The sequence below is a fragment of the Ananas comosus genome, linkage group 2 (assembly GCF_001540865.1).
Source record: "Ananas comosus cultivar F153 linkage group 2, ASM154086v1, whole genome shotgun sequence".
Classification (NCBI taxonomy): domain Eukaryota; kingdom Viridiplantae; phylum Streptophyta; class Magnoliopsida; order Poales; family Bromeliaceae; genus Ananas; species Ananas comosus.
In genome coordinates this window covers 12,789,007-12,812,444 of record NC_033622.1, presented here as the reverse complement: position 1 = coordinate 12,812,444, position 23,438 = coordinate 12,789,007, and the positions used below count along the sequence as shown (strand labels likewise).

The window sequence follows — 23,438 nt, the reverse complement described above, 5'->3', positions numbered from 1 at the left end:
CTCCTAATTGTTTTTATCCTTTTCTTTTCTTTTCCTTTCTTTTCTTTTCTTTTCTTTTCCTCCTTTTTTTATATTGGCTGAAGTGGTTGACCACGCAACAAGATGGATCTTTCCAGTAGCAGATGAATAACTCAATAATTGGTACTGGTTTCTATTTCTCTGCATCTCATCAATGCCTAATTAATGATCTTCGAGAGGATTCTAGACTCTTCCCAGCCTAAGTAAAAAAGGAAATGTGAGAAGAAGGAAGAAGAATGAACCTTACCCAGGCGCCGCCATACTCACTACAGCACCTCTGCGTTCTTCCTCTCTGCAGCTTCAGCACGATATCTAGAAGCCAAATCTCATTGACTAGAAGAATTGAAAGAACACTTTTAGCTTAATTGGATTTTGTGTTTTCTCCCCTAAAATGCAACCATTTGGTTCCTTGCAGTTAATATATTTCAAAGAATAACTATCAATAAAAAAGACTAACTGAGATAAAGCAAGGTATAGCTCTTGCATTACTGGAAAATTGGTACAAAAAGCAGGCCAAACATTTCAACATGCAGATACATATAACAGAAGAGAGAAAGCAAACAAGGTATGCAGTCCATGCACACATATCCTTTTATTACAGAGTAAATATAGAAATACCAATGGAATATGTGCTTTACAAATGTTTCTCGATGAACTCAATAGAAAAAATTTACCCTCAAACCCCGAGGTATGTTGTTGTCACAACACAGAAATAAATGTAGTAGAAATAACCACATAATCGGTCAGTATGACCTATCACCAGGCACACTTAAGATGATGATACAAGAACAAACACAGACGAGGAAAAGAATTCAGGTCTTCAAAAAAGAATTTAGGTACCCTTTATCACAATAACTGGACAACTCACATGATTGATACAGTAGTTGCTTACGCTTCCCAGGAACATCCTGCAAAACAGAGCGATCACACAATGGTTATAAGATCAATGATAGATGGAATAAATACTTATGAACTCATTGCTATGTTTGAGGTTCTGAATGGTAATATTAGTATTTGGAGGAACTTATCATACTTGTTAACACAAGCAGATCAAAAGGTGCTGTAAAAAGCTATACAAACAAGTCTAATTGTAGCACAGCCACAGATATAGGCTTGTTATAGCGGTTGATCAACTAAAGATACACCTTATCCATGCATTTATGATGGCAGGAGAATAGACCTGTCATATATTTCATGCTCCCCAAGATTTATTCACACTTATGAAAAGTGGGACAGTACGGAACTTTTGATTCTTCATTGGAGTAAAATTTCCACTCTTATATGGTACACAGTTTAGGCTAAAGCACTATGCATTTCTTTCCCTAATATTAGCAAGGACTTAACTAAAAGGCTCCCGCATAAATCTTACAGTACATGGGAGGAGATGCTGGTAATGTAACAGCTTGATGGAAGCAAGCTCGAATATCCAATAAAAATCAATCAATTATGCGTATCCTAGAATGCATGATCAAGATCTACAGATTAGATTCTCAAATTACATAACTCTAGGGCGCTAGCCATATCCATACAGCGTACTATTTTGTTTACCTAAAGCAGATAGAAGCCTAGAAGGACACTGTGATGTGCTTTTGCTTTCTAGCACGCAAAGCTGACAGAACATTATGGTACTGTTGATTAACATCCTTTCCAGAACTGGTCTGAAATCATCAAATGTCAGTCTCGCAGTCCACTCAGGCCTAAAGTGAAATCGAAGTAGCTGAAAATTTTTATCCTGGTAGATTGACTGATCCCATAGTTTCTTTAAGTATTTGTACTCACAGATCCCATACAGTTTCTTTAAGTATTTGTACTCACATTTAATGAAGTTGAGTTGAGTTGACCAGATTGACACACACAGAATGGAAGGAATAAAAAAGAACACTGAAGACAAACAGGACAGAAAGAAGAGAAATAAATAAATAAGGAAAGAAAATATCTTCGTGGCAGTAAATACCAGCTCAATCTATATTTCTCAAACCGCCCCATCTCAGTACCTAACTGTGATTCTCCAACAATGTCCTTCAATTGTGGAGCTTTCTTTCGTGACAGTGTCCTTTGTCACACTATTTTTGGTACTCTTCACCATTTTTCTTGATTGCTTACGCTTAAAGCATAAAGATATACCTTCCCAAACGACCTATCCTCTTCTTTAAGTGAATATACTGATAGTATCAGGGAAAAAAAAAGAAATCTAAGCACTCGACTCTAAACAGGACCTACTTTCACATCCAGGGCTCAAAACCAAAAGGTCAACTTGCACTCTACAAGTAACTCTATTCAAAAAGACATGTGATCTGCGATAGCAAGAATATAATGATGGCTGTAAAGCAGAAGTAGGACGACTTTACTCTAGGGGATCAGAAACACGATAATACAAGAATGGCATAGCTTTATGTGGCGAGCAACTTTGATACTTCTAAGATAATCGGGGGAATTTTGACAATGTTCGCCCTCTTTGTAAGACCTATCACATGTTTCCAGCATTTTCAAAGGCTAAGAGAAGAGGTAAGATGCTTTTCAAAAGAACATGAGGCATAACTTCAAGGTGGTCCAAAGAACAACCTAAAAATTCTTCCAGCATTTAGATGATATAAGCTAAAGTTCTGTTGGCTCTTTATTAAGAGGTATAAGCTCAACAGTATGTCAGGACTATAAGTTTCAGCTTTTACCAGATGCATATTTTGCTTTCAAAATTTTAAATCCAAAATGTTGACCAAGGCAAAATCCTCAACTCCCTTTTTCCAACCTTAATTTAAAGCAGCCATTCTCCTTCTACCGTGTTATTCTAGCATACAACAGATCCCTAGTAAGTAATACATGGCCAAGCAATAGTCTCTCCACGATTGCAGAATAAGACAGCTCAATGTTTTGCTTCCTGAATGCTAAGACCAATCTTAAGAAAACAACATGCTTTGCTTTTGACAAGTTCTGAGAGCTCCTTTACACCTTTCATGAAAATATTCCAGCTTTATCAGCTTGTCTCGTTTACTCTCTTTAAGCTAAACCAAGAAAAGAAGAAAAAATCCAAATTGACTAACCAGATAGGCATATATTGGGCACTATAACTCTTTTTTTCTTTTTTATTATGCACAAAGTCAAAAGGACAGAGTTTTCAGGTAGAATTATGCAAATTGCAAATGATTTTGAACAAATACAGCTCTTCAAATTAAGAAATTTTGTGCTTCCAAGTCCACCTCCCGGTTGTCATTACTTCATCACTTTTTGGGTTTCTAGTTTCAGCTAATAATCGAAACTTCAAACAATGTATATCAAGTGGCGTAGCTAAAGATGTTTCAAAATGCAGATATTACAACTGTAATACAGAATGTCGAGAAAAATTGAAATGAATAGAGAATCTCAATACCTTAGGTACTCAATTGCAATTACTTCATTCATGCATGAAAAACTTACGTAGATATCATATCTCAAGGCCATGTAGATTTAGTACTAAAGAAGTAAAGAACGAAAAGTATCACCGAACAACTAAGATGAATCAGAGAAGTCTCACCTTGTGATCGGGCCAAAAGACCGACATCCCATCACAAGTAAATCGGCATTCAATCTAGCGGTGGCCTCGCATATCTTCTCCTTTGGATCACCCACCACCACTTCAGTTTTTACACCCACCTTACAATCCAGAGAAGCAAATCATAGTACCATAGGCAACCCTAATCAATTACAAAGCAAAAAAAAGCAAAACAAATTGTAACTTTAAAAAAAAGAAAAAATGGAATCCAATCTCACATTTTTCTCGGCGCATATCTTAAGAGCGTGATCCATGATCGCCTCCGTAATGCGCCGTTGATGCGCCTCAATCGCTGCTGTGAAAGCGGGGACCTCCACGTGACCTAAATCCGAATTTTAACTACAAATTAGGCTAAAAACAACGATTAAACCAAAGAATCGAAGGAGAGGAGAGGAATTAGGGTTTCGGTTACTCGGGCCGCCGAAGGGGATTGAGCCGGGGTTAACGCCGGCGACGATGGAGGGAGGGGGCTGGACGTGGAGGACGACGAAGACGCCGGGCTCCTCGGCGGCGGCGGCTTCTCCGGCGACGGAGGAGGCCGCGGCGCCGCCGGGGCGGAGGCGGAGGTTGTCAAGGGCCCATCGGAGAGCCTCCATGCTCACCTCGCTATCGTCGACGGCGACGACGACGCACCCGAGGTTTCCGGTCGCCATGGTCGATGATGGTGGGAGATGAAGCGAAGAGAAGTGGGGAGGTGGTCCAAGGGGGGATCGACGAGTCGTACGTAGATCTGATAATTGAGGCTCAATTATTGGATCATTGGAGCGAGTTTCTCGAGTTACCGTTGGAACAAAAGGGTTGGACTCTGATCACAGTCGAACTGTAAGCAGTAGAAACTCATATTATTGCATAGGAAATTTGTATAAACTGTAATGAACTGAGGCACCTGAGCTTCAAGCTTTGTTCAAATTAACTAAGTTAAAATCTGTTCGTTTCATTATAGAGTCCAAAACTCATGACCTCATCTCCCGAGTCACATGAAGCGCATGGTGTTAAAGTAAGTTCTTGCTCTAACTTTTATCTTAAGCCAAATGCAGGATCTGGATTAGCAGCACCGTTTCATTGGGCTCCCCAGATTCACACTACGAGTTCGGCCATTTCCAAACATGACTTCCATTTGAGAATCTGCGCTAATTTACTTTTGAGAGCTGGAATTGCAGTTGCTATACTCATTAGTTAACAGTTTGTGTTATAATTTGCGTTACTTCTTTATGATATAGATTTAGCTTTCATCCATGCAATAGTACTCCATCCCTAACTTGGATGCCGCTTCTGAATCTCGATGTTGCAATTCCATCTCTGGTATTGAACTCCAGTGAGAATATTCATAAATTTTGAAAATTTTAAGCATAAAGCAATAGATTTGATTTGGTCGTTTAGCGAGAGTACTTCCAAACTAGCAAAAACACACTTTTAAGCAGATTTCTTAAATAGATTTTTTTTTGAATCCAAAATGCATAAACCTTTTCATAAAGTAAGCCTCAAATAATAAAAAAACCTGGATCTTTTGCCATGAGAAAATCTAAAAGTAAAATATTAAGATCCGAAAGAACAAACGCCAAATTAAATAATTATTTTATTATTATTGAGCATTTTATTATTATTAAAATAATAATAGATTTATTATTATTATTTCGAACAATTCTATTCAAATTTTGTTCCTATAAAAGCTAAACATCTCCTAAATTCAATTTGAAAACTATGAGTTTGTCGAGAGGATAAAGATAGTGCCAACTTCTAACGTCAACAAATTCTTAGATAAATAATATGTGTTGGGCTCTATGCTCGGATCTACATCTTGTTATATATTTTGTTGAATTTAAAAACACCATTACTCTATTAGCTCAAGCTTTTGAAGACAAAGAGGTTGTTTTACACTACATGATATCAAAGTGGAAAATTTTAAATTCTAATCCAATTAGGCTGCTAGTCTTATTTAATTTTTTCTATTTAATTAAAAATTCGGACATACTAAAAAAATCTTGAATCCAAATTTAAGAAGAAGTATTGAATATAAAACTATATAAGCACCATTCTTTAGTAACTTAAGGTTTAATTTAGGGAGATTCTGAAGCCGAGTGCCTCCAAATTTGTAGGTTCATTTAATTTCGTTCTTAAGATGGTATCGTTAGCTTATCAGAAAGCATTATTCTTTAATAACTTAATCTTTAGAAAATGACGATCGTTTCATATTATTTAACACATCTAACTACACTATAAAGTTCAATTGAAAAGTTGCAAACTCATGCGCTCATCCAAGATGGAACACTTCAACCGTCACGGACAGAGCACTACTTACTGTCAAAAAACCATTTCTTCTTTACCATGGCTTGCTTGTCTTTTACTCGCATCTGTTTGTAACTTACAATTCCAAATGCTTTCAACCACCTCAATGCCATTTGCAGTATTAAATTTTATCTAAATCCGTGAAAAGAACAAAAACCATTTAAATAACCAATACTATATATGTTTATATCTCTATCACCAAACGTTACTATTTTCTCTTCTATGATGCCGACGTGGTTTAATCAAGCTTTACAGCCTTTTAAAAAGTGGAAAAGGGTTAATCATCCTTTTTTTCTTCCTGATATTTTAATTGTTGCAGTTGAATCTTTAACGTTCATAATTTATCTCAATTAAATGCTTTTTCTTGAAAGCCTATAAAGTTTGATGAAAATTATTTTTTTCAAGAGAAAGATAAAAAGTTACTCATTTTCTTTACTTTTTATTTTAAGTAAACTCAGCCGTATTACGGAGTTACTAGATTTCGAACTCTCGGCCTTGTATACTAACTATGCTAGATATGATGAATTGTTTGACGAAAATTGTTAGTGACGAGATTTTATTTTGCTGCGGTAGACATCATGTGATATGGGTACTATGATAAATTAATATTATTAGTAATTAAATTAAAAATTAAGAAAATACTAAAAATTGGATGAGGGTCGGAAACTATATATATATATACAAATATATATATATATATATATATATATATATATATATATATATACAATGAACCCAAACGAGGAACCTCTCTTTAGTGCTCCAAACGTCAACACAATTTTTAAAGCGACGCGGCTAAAGTCGCCATCGTTTTCGAGTGCGAAACGTTTATGTATCGAATGCGACACGGAAAAGCCATATTTCCATATAAAGTCCGCAGCTACTTTAGAATTTCATGCATTTTGCATGTCCGTTTTGGATGCTTCATACGTCACGTACCCAAAAGGGACAAAAACTTTAATCCAATTTACTGTTTTTTGGAAATGTTATTCAAAATTGTGTATTCATAACCCTTATAAAGCGGGCCCGGTGGTTTGGGTTGGATCCACCTGTTGACCAAATGCTTAGGAAAGCTTTAATATTGGTGAGAATTCGCGGTCTAATGAATAAAAAATAGTTAACATTGTTGTTTGTTAATTTTAAAGGCATTGATTAAAGCTGGGAGTTGAAAATGTTCTTATCAGCTTGTTGTGACTGAATTTGTAATTTGTTGGATAAGGATTGTTAATTGAGTGTGTGTTACTACGGCTGGGATCGAATTGGAATGAGAATGTGTCAAAAGGATGGAATGGATTAATCGATCAATTCTCCACATATTCAATATCGAGCTAGAACTGGTTTTACTTATTGCTTATTCGGTAGATAAAAACTGTCCAAGAAAAAGCTCGAAATAATTAAGAGGTTACAAACGATAGTTGACAATAACAATAAATGACAATAGTTGGTACGTAGATCTATTGTCTATATTTACAATATCCTTCAATTCTTTTTTTTTTTTTTTGAGAAATAGATAGCACGCTATCCGCTTCGTTTATTTCATTTAGAAATAAACTTAGCTGGAAATGTGAGTCAACTAGGATTCGAACTTGTGTCTCGGGTACCAACCACCAAGCCCATTGTCACTTGCTTTAGGGACGGTCGGTAATATCCTTCAATTCTATTAAAACTATAGATTCACTGGTTTTGATTCTCGAGAATTTTACAGAGTTGTTTTTACTATAAATCGATACTGAAAAAATTATCTGTCGTACAAATTTCAATATTCCATGAAAAGAAATGCTAGATATACACCCAAAACTTGGGTGAAAAATAACTAAATAAGCCTTTGAATGGAAATAGGTTGAATGTACAATTTACATTCAACTTTTTTTTTTTTTTTGAGAGAGACAGGTAGCATGCTACTTGCTTCATTTATGTCATTTAGAAATAAATTTAGCTGAAAATATGAATCAACTAGAATTCGAACTTGAAAACTCGGATACCAATCACCAAGTCCTTTGCGACTTGCCCTAAGGACGGTCGGTAATTTACATTCAACTTTCAGGTGTACAAATGTCAATTTTCTTCATGAAATAATCACTAATGCACTACTTACTGTTATCTCTTTGTTTTTTCCCCCTGTTTTATTTGGATTGACGAATAAAATAATAATTACCAAATTTATATCATATGCATAGCAAGAGTGTGCTTATGTAGGAATTACATAGGCATTGGGTAGGAATGGAATCTGTTCTGTTTGAGATAACAAGACAAGATAGTAAAAGCTTTTTTTTTTTAGAGCTGTACCTACTAAATACGCTAGTTTAGATTGTGATTTTCACGATTGTAAAAAGCTGCCATATTTAGCAACAATTTAGAGCCGTGCTAGAACAATTATCAGATCCATTTGCAAGACAAGTCTCAGTGGAAACCATCTATACTCTTATATGAATCCCTAATATCAAATAATGACGTGGCAAGCTCTTATTTTTTTTATATTTTTTAATTATTTTTTTCTCATCTTCTTCACTGTAGACTTCCTCACCTTCCAATAGTTCTAATTATTCTCCTCTTCTTTAACGTCCGCCTTTACCTTCCAATAACCCCACACTCTCTCTATTTATTATTGTAATTAATTAATAAATAATTTTTTCTTCCCCCTATGTCTCCATTAATCTCTTCGTTCTTCAACTTTTGTTAAACCTCTTTCACCCTCTCCCTCTCCCGTAAAAATAGCTCGCTTTCATCAACGCGATCCTGTCGTGTATTTGGTAGGGATGGCAATGGTGGTAGAAGATGAAGATCTTGGATGCGGCGACGGCGGTAGCGACGACAGAAGCGGAAGAGAGTGCATCGATATATAATCAACTTATTATTAATAGTATATATGGTGATAATCAAGTAATCAGAAAATTTTTGTATTTTGTTTTTTCTTTAATGTTTTTTTTAACTACCCTATCTATTAGCTTTTTCAATTTTTTTATAGTTATTTAGATGTATGAAAAATTGTTAAATAATAAGCTGATAGAAAATATATTTTTTTATAGCATTTGTTTCTAGAATTAGATGTTCTTTTAAAGGATTTGCATGTATATTATAAATAATTGTTTGCCCTAATTTATAATTTTATATATACACTGAATAATTTTAAAAAATTTACTATTATACAATTAAAATCTAATTCAACAAATACAATTTAAATCATATTAAAGTTTATATATGAAAATTTTATAGCAACTTGAGCTAATTTTATTTAAATATTTTTATTTAAATTAATTGAATTATTAATCTTGCTAATAATTTTATTTAAATTATTTTGTCATTCCTTCATTTTACGCCTCTATTTTTTTTTCTCTTTTTTTCTTTCTTCATTTCCTCACTGTATTTTATTTTATATATCTACAATTTCAGACTATCATCGATGATCAACAATGATAAAAAATTATTTTGATAATATTTGTCTGCTGTATCGTACGGATAACTACACTAGTTACTATGATTACTCTATTTTTATATTCTCTCTCTCTCATATATATATATATATATATATATATATACTTTATAAGTGGTGTTATATAAGTGAAGTGGGACGATTGATGCCTAACTACATTACCGTTTGCCTCGTATCCCACCCATGTCCAAATTATTACATCATGGCATGCTCTAACAAGTCTCTAACGTCCGATCACGTCCGTACGACACAATCTCGTGACATGATCAGCACCGCTTATCGACTTTAGCACGCATTTATGATGCGAATACTCACAATAACTCTGCTAAGCAAGCAAACTACGCGCGGTCGGAGACGCGGCTGTCGCGGAAGCAGGTTTTTATCAAAGGTCGCAAACTGTTCCGTCATGCACTCGCGTGGCGACACCTGGCCCTTTCGGAGTCGGGGGAGGTACGTGGATCCACGCAAGAGTTGACGTCGACCCCACCGCCCGAGGGGTCCAAGCACGGTCCGAATCCACGGCTCGGAATGATCGAGCCGCTGACGTATTTCGTCCTGGGCGTATCGGACGGTCCAGATTCGCCGTCCAACGGTATGAGCGCGTGCCCTGTGACCTGTCCACACGTCACGTCCACCAGCCAATGGGGCTCGAGGAGAAAAAGTAACCCGCACAGCATTCATTATGCGGGAAGGCACATACACCAAAAACGACCGGATTCGCCTCCGCCGTTGATGGGGCGAGAGATCTCGATCGGACGGCTCTGATCGGGCGGGGCGACGGACCTAACGAGCGCACGGCCTCGGACCATCGAGCTTGCGAGGAATTCACGCTCCACGAGGTCTTTGTTGGCGAAAAATTCCTTTCCCCACCCCCAACCCCTCCCGCACGCCGGAGCCGAATACGGTGCTTCGCAAGGATAGCGGAATTATTCGCTTCCTAACCCTTCCCCAACGGATAAAAACGAAAGAGTTATTCCCTCCCTTTTTCTTATTTCCGACCCCGTTAAGGAAACAGTGACTTATTCGGACACCGGTTAAGTTACAGAATAGTTAAGACTCACCAAACCTAATTTACGAACCCCTTCCCCCTCCCCCGTTCTCTCTCTCTCTCTCTCTCTCTCTCTCTCTCTCTCTTTTGTTCGTATCCCATTTGGCCCTAATTGGGGTTTCTCCGGGCAACATCGGAGCTCGATCGCGCACGGCGAGGAGGGAGAGGAGCGCGAGGAGGGATCGTCGTCGGATTGGGTCGGGGGATCGGTCGGAGGGCCGTTGAGTGGTGGTGGATCTGCGGCGAGATATATATGAGCGAGGGGGCGAGGGGCGCGGGGTGAAATGGGGGATCTAGGGCACGCGAGGGTGGCCCTGGTGCTCCTCCTCCTGGGGCCGGTGCTGGCCCTGATCGTGCGGCGGAGATGGCGCATGGCGAAGGCGAGGCAGGAGGAGGTGAGGCGCCTCGCACGCCTCGCGGCGGCGGAGGCGGAGCGCGCGGAGATGGAGGCGGTGCTCGTCTACTCGGCGGAGATGAAAGTTCCAGAAGCTGTAGCCGCCTCGGTCCCGGCCGAAGAGGCCTCGGCCGCTGCCGATGCCCCGGCGGTGGCTTCGGGGTTGCTTTGCGCCAGGTGCTTCGCCCCGGCCACCGCGAGGTGCGCGAGGTGCAAGGCCGCGCGATACTGGTCAGTGGGCTCAAATCTTGCTCTTTAATTTTGGTTTCCAGTTGATTTGACCCCGATTTCGTTCTTGATTACATGATTTGGGGAATTTCGGTGGGATTCTTCGATCTGGGAAATTAGTGGGTGGATTTAGGGTATGGGGTGATTTAACTGTTAAGGCATGCTTGTACTATGAAATTGCAATTATGGTCGTCTCTCAATTATGGTCCTCTCTCTCTCTCTCTCTCTCTCTCTCTCTCTCTCTCTCCCCTTCTTTTTTTTGTTTTTTTGCAACTTCTTGGTCGGGTTGGGGTTGCGGGGTATCCGGAAGAAATTTTATCTGTACTCCAGAAATTTTATCTCCAGAAATTTTATCTGTACTCCACTGGATGTTTTTCTTTTAGCTATTGAGTAACTGACACCAGTTGTGAAATTGACTAAATATTTAGACGTATTGTAATGCATCTGACGATAGAACCAGAAGGAAAGGGGGGCAAAGCGAAAAAAAGCTGATCTTTTGAACTTATTCATTAGTATTATTAACTTAACTGAAGATTTCTCTGATCAATATAACGTTTGTTGGGCTCAATTTATATTTCTTTCTTGATATTGGGTAAACTAGTGTTAATTGTATACAAACTACTGAAATGCCTACTTCCTTTTCACCACTACTCATCTTGTACTCACATTGGGTCCTAGATCTCTTTATTCCACTCTGGATCCTTGCATTAACACTTGAATTCATGAAATTTGAAGGTTTTTCCTTTTGGGGTGGTATTGTACGGCCATTTCTTGTTTATGCTTCATTGTGAAAGAGGAGTCCTAGATGGATAAATTTCTGGGTTAATTTTTGTAATTTATGTATGCTATTTGACTGTCAAAAATATGTCACCAATAACTTGCGATAATGCTTGGTTATACAGCAAGCTTTGATGAATCAATGGACCATAGATATATATGGCAAGCTCAAGGCCAAATTGATGTGCCTGTTCACTAAAAAAACTTATGAGGTTCTCGATAGTGCACTTGTTTTCATGTCATATTTTGATCACCAGGTGGGCTTAATTGTATGTGATGTTACAAATAGCACACTCGACGGATACAATTTAAAGTAAGAGAACTTAATCAAAGAATCATCAATTATTGTGGATTGAAATCAATTTAAAGTAAGAGAACTTATTTTGAATCTTGGAAAGTTGCCATTTGTTTTAACAAAATTCCACTCTCGATTTAATTAATGTTCTTAAAACTAGTTTAATGGAAATATTTAATTAAAGCTAATAGGGAAATGCCTGCACATGCCTCCAAGGTATTTCCTAAGATTGCACACTCTTTTTACACAATAATAATATAACCTGCTTTCATTTAAGAGCAATTACAACTGAGTTGTTCTTTTCTTGATTAATATCTTTCCCAAGTAGTTTGCTCAAACCTTCTCGCAAATTCTGGAATATCCGTTTTCTAGCAAAATAGGTAGGGTTTTATAAAAATTTATCAGAACACATGCTTTGTGATGCAAAATCAATCTCATTCCGTAGCCTGTAGGTCCGATATTTTTTGTTTTACCTTCTTTTCCTCCTACTTAATAATTTAGATATTTCTTACATTTTTCTTTTTTCAGACTAAAAGAATTACCAAGATTGTGTATAACAAGCCAAAGCTTGAAGGCTTTAATAGGAAGCAAAAGATGTGAACGACTTATATTAGGAAATTTTTGGTGCATCACAAATCACTTTCAGCAATGCAAAAATAGATGCTAGTAACAGCATTTGAAGGTATGGGATATGATTTACTTGTATATAGAAATTGGGGGTGCATGACAAATTGTGGTTACCTAATTATTAAATTCGCTATTATGACCGTACATCAATCAAATGCCCATACATAGAGACCACAAAAGGCAGTATGTTTAAGTAATGTGCTTATGTCATTTGTTGATAGTTGATAGCACTCAAGTTGATATAGCAAAAAAATGTTTGTAATGGAACTGATTGGTTGCATACCTGTTTGGAAAAGAGAAATCTATATGATTAAATTGTGCTTCTTCTATTAATCTATCACATGAGCTGTGAGCATTATGAAGGAAGAAATTTGATTTTTGTTAGAATCATTTTTGGAACCATGTATTGCCCCCCACAGGAAATAGGAATAAGTAACCTAGTAGATCGTTTAGATAAAAAGCAATAATGACTCTATAATACTAGAATTGTAATTGTTTGACTGAATTTTCCATTTATGTAACATGCAACATTAGCAGTTCTAAATTTAGAAGCTTGGATGGAAGAATTTCTATATGATGCCCGCTCCTGTTGTTCTCTCCAGCCAAAAGTGAAAAGCGGCACAACTTTAATATTAAACTGGTGGCTAACAAAGCATTAAGTACAAAGCAAGGGTTGGCTTATTATGGTATGTTTGTGTTAATTAGCTATTGGCAATAATCGATACAGCCATTATGAAATGCTTTAATTTTGTGAAGGATCATTAAGTTTTAATTACTTTTCGTTATGTCATCATCATTAACATTATAGGGAAGTGCTGAGTCTTCATTTCTTTGCTGGCTTTCGGATTTTTGGTTGTAGGAAGAGAAATCATTTTAAGCTTGGGAAAAAATGCATATCATAGGATTGTTGCACGATTTATTGGTAGAGCGTCTGGTTTGATAAACTTTGCTTCTTTTGCCAGCTGTTCTAGTCCTGACATGTCTTTCTTATACCACTCATTCCAGCTCTGGCAAGTGCCAAATTATTCATTGGAGACAAGGCCACAAGGACGAATGTCATCCTCCACGTGTTCATGATAAGGAAGACCAATTAAGTACTTCTAATTCAAAGAAAGTTCAATCTGAACAACCTGGTCCATCTGACAATAATGTGGTACTTGAAGGACAGTTGCCTGCCCAACCAGTTGATTCATTTCGTAATAGACCTGAATCATCTGAAACCAACTTCTCAGGGAACATCCTTAATAAAGATGTCATGGTTGAAGATATGACTTCTAGTGATGCTTCTATAGAAACTTCTGATAAAAGACCTGTCAATCAGGAGTCAATTCTACACCGTGATGCAATATTAAGAGAATCAGTCGCTTCTGCTCCTTCTACTAGTGTCAGCACACCTGTCGACAGTGGGGATGATAATCTTAGTGCATCTCCAGCTCCTGAGATTCCTAGTGCGGGTTCTCCTATAAATACATCTTACTCTGAGGACTTGAAAGAAAAGATGTCTGCAAGTAAAGACAAAGCTGTTGATCATCGAAATAGTCAGCATTCTGAGAACACTATTGAAGGTCAGGAAAATGCTTTTGTTAAAGGTTCTCAGAACAAGTTTGTTGGCCATAAATGTTTAGCCCATGAAAAGCTGGGACCAACAGATTCTTCTCGCAATGCTGCTTCAAATGAAGATACAAGAATTCAATTTAAGCAAGCAAAATCACAAGATTCGGGCACTAAGAAATCTGAGTTGAGATCTTCAGCATCTGCATCTTCTGCTAGTGAAATGTCTACTAGTGCTGGCATTTCTAAAGCCATCGATACATCTGCAAAGTCTGTTGGTGCTCCTAAAGTTCTTCCTAGACCAGCAGAGAGTGGAGGTCCTGTATCAAACAGCGTGACAACATCTCTTAAGAGTGTTCTTAACCACTTTCCATCTTCAAAACTTGTGAGGCATTACCCACCAGAATTTGTAAGCAATATCTCTGTGAAATGCATGTTAAAATTCTTTCCTGCCTGTTATCTTAATATTATAGCTTATTCTCTAATAATTTGTTTTGCTTTGCCTTTTCTTACAGAGACAGATGCTATTTCCATATGATCAGTTCGTCAAACTCTACAATTCTAACAAGGTGGAATTTCGCCCCTGTGGTCTTATTAACTGTGGCAACAGGTAAAAGAGTAAATGATGCTCAACATGAAATTGTTTACGAATGGAACAATGTTTCTTACGAGTTTTTTCTCTTTTATCTCGTTGGAATGAGTTATCTATCAAGTTCTCTTAATGCATCATGTGCAGCATCTTTTTTGCTGAATGGATGTGTTCTGTCCTGTAATTACCCTTATGTGATGTGTGTCTTATTTTCATCAGTTACCCATTAACTGGATGATAAGGCATGACAGATTTTTCTCTTCAACACTCTAAATTTTGAAGGGCTTTTTTGCATACCAGTTGGCACTTACCCGCAACTTTGTTTCGATTTGACAAAAGGCTTGATCAACTGAAGGATTAATACGCCAGATGCCATTTTTCAGCTTATAAGACCTGGAAATTTTGATTTATTTGCCTTAATATATAAAATGTTTTTGCATTATAAACCTACTTTTTAATTATAAAATTGCTTGATTGACTTTGTTTAGCATTTTTTTTAAAATTTCCTCCAGTTGCTATGCAAATGCTGTGCTCCAGTGCTTGGCATTTACTCGACCACTTACAGCTTATCTCTTGGAAGGACTTCATTCTAAAACATGTAACCTCTTTCCCTCTCTTGATATTTTCTGTTGCTGTTTCTGTCCTCTTTTCTTCTTCATTTGTTTGTAGGTTAATTTTTTTTTGTGATTTTTTCCTAGGTCTGAAAAAAGAGTGGTGTTTTACATGTGAGTTCGAAAGTCTTGTTATGAACGCCAAGCAAGGAAAATCTCCTTTGTCACCCATTGGGGTACTCTCTAACTTACATAAGATTGGAAGTGGCTTTGACCTCGGGAAGGAAGAAGATGCCCATGAATTTTTAAGGTGAGAATGCAATAACATTTATAAATCTCCACTTCTATTTAGGAATAATTAAGTTTGGTGATAGTATTTATTAACTGATTTATTTCAACAGGTTTGTTATTGATGCTATGCAATCGGTGTGCCGTAAAGAAGCTGGACCAAATGCTACTGGCCGATTAGCTGAAGAAACAACACTTATACAGCTAACTTTTGGGGGTTATCTTCGATCAAAGGTAATCATTATTTTAAATACATACGTTTTATTTGCATTTTTATTGAGTTGAGATATAGTTACTAGAGAGAGTTCTTTATATGCTGGTGTATGTTGTATGTAGATAAAGTGTATGAAGTGCTTGGGAAAATCCGAGCAATATGAACGCATGATGGATCTTACTGTTGAGATACAAGGGGAAATTGGTACTCTTGAAGAAGCACTTTTACAGTTCACTTCTACAGAAGTTTTGGATGGAGAGAACAAATATCAATGTAGCAGGTTGGCTGTTTTTCTTTAAGATCTCTCTCATTTCTTACTCCTCTGCACCCCCCACCCCCGCCGCCCCCCCCGCTCCCCTTTTTCTGAATGTTGAAGTGGCTTGTATATAAGATTATTCTGGCTATATATTATAGTTCATTGCTTTTAGTATTTCATGATAATCTATGTAAATAGAGACGACAATAGAATTTATATGCATAAATTCAATGATCAATTATCAAAAATGCAATTTTATGTTATCAATTATCAATAATGCGTAGTCTTGGTGTTTCTTAGGGGCAGTAGTCTTGGCGTTTTGTAGTGGCTCTGTTATCCTGTACTAGAGCTGATGCTGTCCAATATATAGATTAATTTGGTACAGTTATTTATGCTCACACAACATCCTTAATGTTTGAAAATGTTGACAAATATTATTTTGAGTCTTGCCGAAACAATTACTAGCATGTGTAGCTGTAATTTTGAACCCCTTTTTTGGTTTCTTGAGTAGTGCCTTAAATCCCAGTACATATATTTAGCGGTCATAATGACACAAATTATATAGAAGCTAGATATATGTGGTGAGAAAATATTTGCTGCCGAGCGGTCATAATGACACAAATTATATAGAAGCTAGTTATATGTGGCGAGATAATATTTGCTGCTGATTTGATGCTGAATGAATTGATGGTCAATTTATTTATGTCAGTTCATAAATAAGTCAGTTATTTCTGCCTAAATAGATGGTACTAGGTAAACAGTGTTACCCTTTTTTTTGGTTTCTTGAGTAGTGCCTTAAATCCCAGTAGGTACATTTGGCAGTCATGATGACACAAATAATATAGAAGCTAGATATATGTGGTGGGATAATATTTGCTGCCGATTTAATGCTGAATGAATTGGTGGTCAATTTTTTTTATGTCGGTTCATAAATCAGTCAGTTATTTCTACCTGTAGATGGTACTAGGTAAAGTGTTCATATCAAGCATCAGCAACTTTTGCATCTTTTTCAGATACTTCTCTTCTGTTTATAGAAAGTTAAATAGTTGATAGATCCTTGCAAATGTTCCAACCAAAATCAAGCATTTATTACTTTTTTAGTAGGCCGACCAGACTAAGTGATTTTTTTTCTTTTGATTTTGGTGAGATTGCATTTGTTTTTTTTTTTTTGCCGCTCATCTACGTGCTAATATATTCTTGTCTACATTCAAAGCAATTCTCTTTGGCCGAAAGCAGCTGATTGCTCCATTAGAATTTGCTTCACTTAGTGAATTGAGAGAAGCAACTGGCCAATCACATTCCAATGCCCTTCTTATTTTAAATCCTTAATCAAATTCTCCATGTTCTTTGCCAGATGTAATTCTTATGAACGAGCAAAAAAGAAGTTGACAATATTGGAGGCTCCCAATATCCTTACCATCACATTGAAAAGATTTGAGGTAGCATTTAAATGCTAAGACACTTTCCATTTTCTTTGTTTTTAGGTAATTTTTTGAATTTGTCGACAAAAAGAAAATCAGAGTTAACTCGGTTTTTTTCTTTTCTTTTCTTTTTTTTTCTATATTTTCTTTCTACAGTCTGGAAAGTTCGGTAAGCTCAACAAAGCTGTTCGGTTTCCGGAGTACCTCAATTTGGCTCGTTACATGAGTGCAACCGATGACAAGTCCCCTGTTTACCAGTTGTATGCGGTCGTTGTCCATCTTGATGTAATGAATTCTTCTTTTTCTGGCCATTACGTATGCTATGTGAAGGATACACAGGGAAAGTGGTACAAGACTGATGATACGAAGGTATGCTTCTTTCTTGTTCTCTCTGAACACTTTTTTGTTCATTTTGGTATTAAGTATATAGTCACTGTCTGTTGAAAGATAAAAATGTTCAAATCTGCTCCATGATGTCGAATATGTTTATGCGAGATGATGAAACTAGATTACATGAAAACATAGGCAGGAAGAAGTACAATTTTGTGATTAGCTCATATCACCATTATCTAGTGATCTCTGGCGCTCTGTTAGTAGTCTACTGTGGTTGATTTTCCTTTTCTTTGCTTGCCAGCAAACATCAAATATTAAGGAATATTCATGTGAACAATAATCTTAGTACCATTACCATCGGAAGGTATATACTCGAAAAGGAGCTAACTCTCAACATTTGTAACTTTATGTGTAGGTGAAACCTGTGGAGCTTGAACATGTATTGTCTAAAGGGGCGTACATGCTTCTCTATGCAAGGTAAATATGGCGCGATGTACCTAAAAATTTTAATTTTGTCAATGTTTATATTCCTACGAGTATTCTAATTATAAACTCCATTAGGTGCTCGCCACGTGCCCCAAGTTCTGTAAGGAGAGCGATACGGGTAAAGAAGATAAGGAGCAAGACCCCAAATGCACCCGGTTTCCACGGAGGCTCATCATTCGGGCAGCTAAGGGGAGACGATCCTTTTAATGCTTTACCCTTTCGTCTATTCGGTGAAACTGTACGGCCCAATACAGATTCTTCAAGCGATAGTTCTTCCCTCTTCAGCAACTCTGACGAAGGTTCCTTCACAACTGAGAGCACAAGGGACTCAACCAGCACCGAGGAGTACTCTGAGTACTTATTTGGGGACTCCGATCGAATGAGCTGGAATAATAGCCCTTTAAGATACTCCGATGAGACAGAAAATGGCGGCAATTCAGCATCAAATCCGAGCTCTTCGGGCCGGGAGGTGGACGGGTTGGAGGTTGGCTTTGAGGGTGGTGAGAGCCCTTCCTTTTTGTATTCTGACACAAGTAAACAGCGTAGAGAGTTAACAGAACAGAGTAGGGAAGTAGAGACTGACTGGGCTAACCCTAATGTGGTTAAGGCCAATGTGTTATTAAGAAGACCAACAAGGGAAAGGACAACCCAACCATTTTATTCATAGGTTTGGGTTGTAGAGTAATAAGAGTATGTATGAATATCTTATTCAGTTTAATAGAAAAAAAATTTAAAAAAAAAGAAGAGAAAAAGCCGTGACTTAATTGCCATTTTTCTTAACATGCACACATTGGTTGCTCTGAAGGTGAAAATATATAAATTTTCCTCAACCACCGGCCATTTTGAAATTTGAAACGAAAGTAACTTTTACTGGTTTTCTTTTAACTAAATGACAGATTTTTATTAAAATTAATGCATTAACTAATAACGGAAACAACACATCAGCTCTACACTATTTGCACTAGAATAACATTGCTTCTATTGGTACTTCATTTTTATTAGGGGCAATTTCATAGATACCCTCTCAAAGTCTAAATATCATGAATGTCTCTATAAAATTTAAAATATCATATATGCTTATTAGGGGCAATTTCATAGATACCCTCCCAAAGTCTAAATATCATGAATGTCTTTATAAAATTCAAAATATCATATATGCCTTTGTAAACACACAAAATTATCATCAACACTCCTACAATTAGACCGACTGTCCCTAGAGCAAGTGGTAAAGGACATGGTGGTTAGTGCCCGAGACCCAAATTCGAATCCTAGTTGATTCACATTTCTAGCTAAGTTTATTTCTAAATGAAATAAATGAAGCGGGTAGCATGCTACCTTTCTCTCTCTCAAAAAAAAAACACTCCTATAGTTAGTTGTGTTAGCTTTAGCATAGTTATTAAATGGTTAAAGATGGGTTAACTTTTAAAATGATCTATTTACCCTCAATTATCTTGTAAGTAAAAATATATGGAGACCCGCTCAACTATATGCTGTTTTGATTCTTTTGAAACGGCTCCCTCAACTTTTATTTTTTAAGGCTGCGTTTAGTTGCAGAATAAGGTTCTCGGGATTAATTATTTTTGTCCCTGAAATATCTCTCTATTCTAGAATAGAGAGAAATAAAAGTAACTTGTTGTTTGGTTTAAAATCAGCTTATTCCTTGGAATAAGTAAAATGATGTTTGGTTAATTTTTCTGAAATAAGAGAAGAATAGTGAGAAAAGTAGATTGAAATAATTAAAAATGACAAGTTTGCCCTTATCTCTATCTCCCATAATTTATAATATGTTTAAAACATTTGTATAATTAATAAGTAATGAACATGATTAAGAAAAAATCAAAAATATTATACATAACCGTAGAATTCAATGTAAGTAATAGGACAATAATTTAATTTACAAAACTGAAATATATAGTACTAAATAGTATATAAACATATTAGGATGTTGGCACATCGTCGCAAATTCGGCACATCGTCGCAAAAAGCAACATTAATACACTTGGCAGCAAATGGAAAAAGTTAAAAAAACGCAACAGTAAATTCTTATATCAAATGCAAATAAATTAATCATAATATAATTTGACAAAATATCACAACAGTGAAGTCCAATATTAATATCTTAGCTAAACAAATCAGTCTGTGTCATACAAACTGAAAACCATAGATGATAACTACAGTTAACTTCCAAATAGACATACAAGTCTCTACGAGGTAATAAAATACTAATGGAAGTTAGAGAAAGCTAATGCAAGTAGAGTTTTCATTACCGAGATTGACCAACTTTTCTTACCGAGATTGACCAACTCTTGGATGACATCAGTGTTGCACTCAAGTTTTCCCACATAGTTAATGCTGGTTTTAAGCTCCAGAGGAAGGATTAGGTTTAATATGGAATTAATATGAAAGAGAAAAAATCGGGGGCATTGAAAAGTGAAGAGAGCTGAGAAGAAGAGGAGTAGGTGAGAGGAAGGAGTTAAGAGAGATTTGAGGAGGAAGAAGAAGGCTTCAACAGGGAAAAGAGACGACAATGGCGTAGAATGGGTAGGTGAGTTGGCGGAGAGGAGAGTAAAGTTGCTCGGGTTTCGAGAAAATTTATTTTTAACTACATCTACCCCTGCAATTCTCCAGATTTAATCCTTATTCGAGGGGTGAGGAGGAATAAAATTAACGGGTTATTCCATGATATTCTGGAATAACCCGTTTTGACCGGGTTAAAATATTTAGATGGAATTAAATTTTGTTTGGCAGAATAATTAGGATAAATCAGTTTATTCCCCCATTATTCTGTTACCAAACGCAGTCTAAGTTAACATTCCATTAAAAATTAACTAATTTTAGTGTATGAAAAATGGGAATTTTATCGAATTTTAGATGATTTCACCACTGGTGGCTCTATTTATTTTTTACAAATAAATATGTATAAAAATTTAAATAAAAATAAATGTTAAGGATTTTCCCATCTTCTTTAATTTTGAAAGCTTAAAAAATTATTGAACGATGCTGAGTAGGAATAGTTTCAGGTATAGGTACAAAAAAATAAACTCACATCGTATTCAAATTCAGCTATGGTTTTGGTCTTTATCCAAATCGAATCTGAACCGAAACCCGAATCCAAAACCAAAATCAAAATCATATAAAAACATACTATATATAAAATACAATTTATATATATTTTTTAATAATTAATATATATTAATAATTTAATTTAGTATTTATATATTAAATAGTCAAATTTAGATTTACAAAAATTATCTTGAAATAACTATTACTATTTCTACTATTAATAACAGATTAAGGGTAAAAATGATATTTTAAAATTTTAATACTCATGGACCTTAATTAATGAAGAATATTTATGATAATTTTTAATATATTGAAGGGTATTCATAATATCATCAATTTTAGAAGGATATGTAATTATCCTTTTTAATTATTGGCTGTTGTTCTCTTTATAATTGTGCTTCTTTATGGGCTCTAGCACGAGATTTTGGTAATTGCCTAGGCTTGGTCCATAAGTCAATGGTGAGCAGATCAAGGTATTTAGCCTTTCCTAGCCGTCAAATTTCAAAATCCCCCAAGTGAACGGTGGAGATTCAACGAAGAGAGCAAAACAAAGGCAGTTGATTTGACACCGTTGCACGGATGACGTGGTGACTCAATTCCAAGCAGTGTTACAAATCCGAGTCGGCTTCGCAGTAACGTCGATTTTCAAATTTTGCAGAAACCGACGACTATTAGGAACGGCGACGAACGTCACGACCCCCAACGGTCATTTCACACTGTATATATGCTGGGTCCTGCCGTCCTGGCGAGCTCTCTCTTCGATGGCCTCTTTTTCGCTCCTCTCCTCCCGCATCCCAATTTCCTTCCTCCCCCTCTCGATCGCTCGCTCGCTCTCCTCTCTCCGACTCCGATTCACCAGCGATGGCGACGTAGGCGAAGAAGACGATGAGAGGCCATAAGGGAGGTGTTCTTGAGGAGTTCGGCGATCGGATCAAGCGCGATGGAGCCCCCAATGGCGCCCTCGTCCTTCCTCGATCTCGCGCTCTCGATCAATCTTTGCTTCTCCAACAATGGCGATGTAGAAGGAGAAAATGAGGACGAGAGTGGGGGGTTCTTGAGGTGTTCGTCGATGGGATGAAGCGCGAAGTATGGGGGCCGTCAATGGCGCTCCTCCTTCCCCTTCGACCTCGCGCTCTCCTCTCTCCAACTACTCCTTGCCAACGATGGAGACGAAGACGAAGAGGACGATGGGGACTTGATGTGTTCGTCGATCTGATCAAGCGCGAAGGATCGGGCCCTTAATGGCGCTCCTCTTCTTCTTCCCCTTCTTCAGGAGAGAATTAAAGCAAAGATGAGTTTCTTGCCCCTTTCTTTTCCCCTCTTCTCATATCTTGGTTGTCCATTTCATAGAGATGAATTGAAATGATAAGATAACTTTTTACGTTGTTTTCTTCTTCTTTTTGCCTTTGCTTTGGTTGGGTTACTATCGAGTAGAAACTACTTGGATAAACCTGAAGCCATTGGTTATCTAATTAGCTCTTATGTGATAAAGCGCGAAGTATGGGGCCCGTCAATGGCGCTCCTCCTTCCCCTTCGACCTCGCGCTCTCCTCTCTCCAACTACTCCTTGCCAACGATGGAGACGAAGACGAAGAGGACGATGGGGACTTGATGTGCTCGTCGATCTTATCAAGCGCGAAGGATCGGGCCCCTAATGGCGCTCCTCTTCTTCTTCCCCTTCTTTAGGAGAGAATTAAAGCAAAGATGAGTTTCTTGCCCCTTTCTTTCTTTTCCCCTCTTCTCATATCTTGGTTGTCCATTTCATAGAGATGAATTGAAATGATAAGATAACATTCTACGTTGTTTTCTTTTTCTTTTTGCCTTTGCTTTGGTTGGGTTACTATCGAGTAGAAACTACTTGGATAAACCTGAAGCCATTGGTTATCAAATTAGCTCTTATGGGATGAAGCGCGAAGTATGGGGGCCGTCAATGGCGCTTCTCCTTCCCATGGGGACTTGATGTGTTTGTCGATCGGATCAAGCACGACAGATCGGGCCTCTAATGGCGCTCCTCTTCTTCTTCCCCTTCTTCAGGAGAGAATTAAAGCAAAGATGAGT

At 37.2% G+C, this 23,438-nt stretch overlaps 2 protein-coding genes across 2 annotated transcripts; one reads left to right on the top strand and one right to left on the bottom strand.

Annotated features, from left to right (window-relative positions):
• On the bottom strand, positions 539–4,366 carry LOC109704713 (universal stress protein PHOS34-like). The gene is made up of 4 exons (XM_020225491.1): positions 3,957–4,366; positions 3,763–3,866; positions 3,527–3,645; positions 539–926 (listed from the first exon to the last, which is right to left on the bottom strand). The coding sequence occupies exons 1-4, from the start codon at positions 4,195–4,197 to the stop codon at positions 851–853; spliced, it is 540 nt and encodes a 179-aa protein (XP_020081080.1). The 5' UTR covers positions 4,198–4,366; the 3' UTR covers positions 539–850.
• LOC109705287 (ubiquitin carboxyl-terminal hydrolase 17-like) lies at positions 10,184–19,019 on the top strand. The gene is made up of 11 exons (XM_020226027.1): positions 10,184–10,933; positions 13,635–14,589; positions 14,696–14,790; positions 15,282–15,367; positions 15,468–15,630; positions 15,722–15,842; positions 15,945–16,102; positions 17,433–17,517; positions 17,656–17,868; positions 18,248–18,309; positions 18,394–19,019. Exons 1-11 carry the CDS (start codon positions 10,593–10,595, stop codon positions 18,983–18,985), a joined length of 2,871 nt encoding a protein of 956 aa, XP_020081616.1. The 5' UTR covers positions 10,184–10,592; the 3' UTR covers positions 18,986–19,019.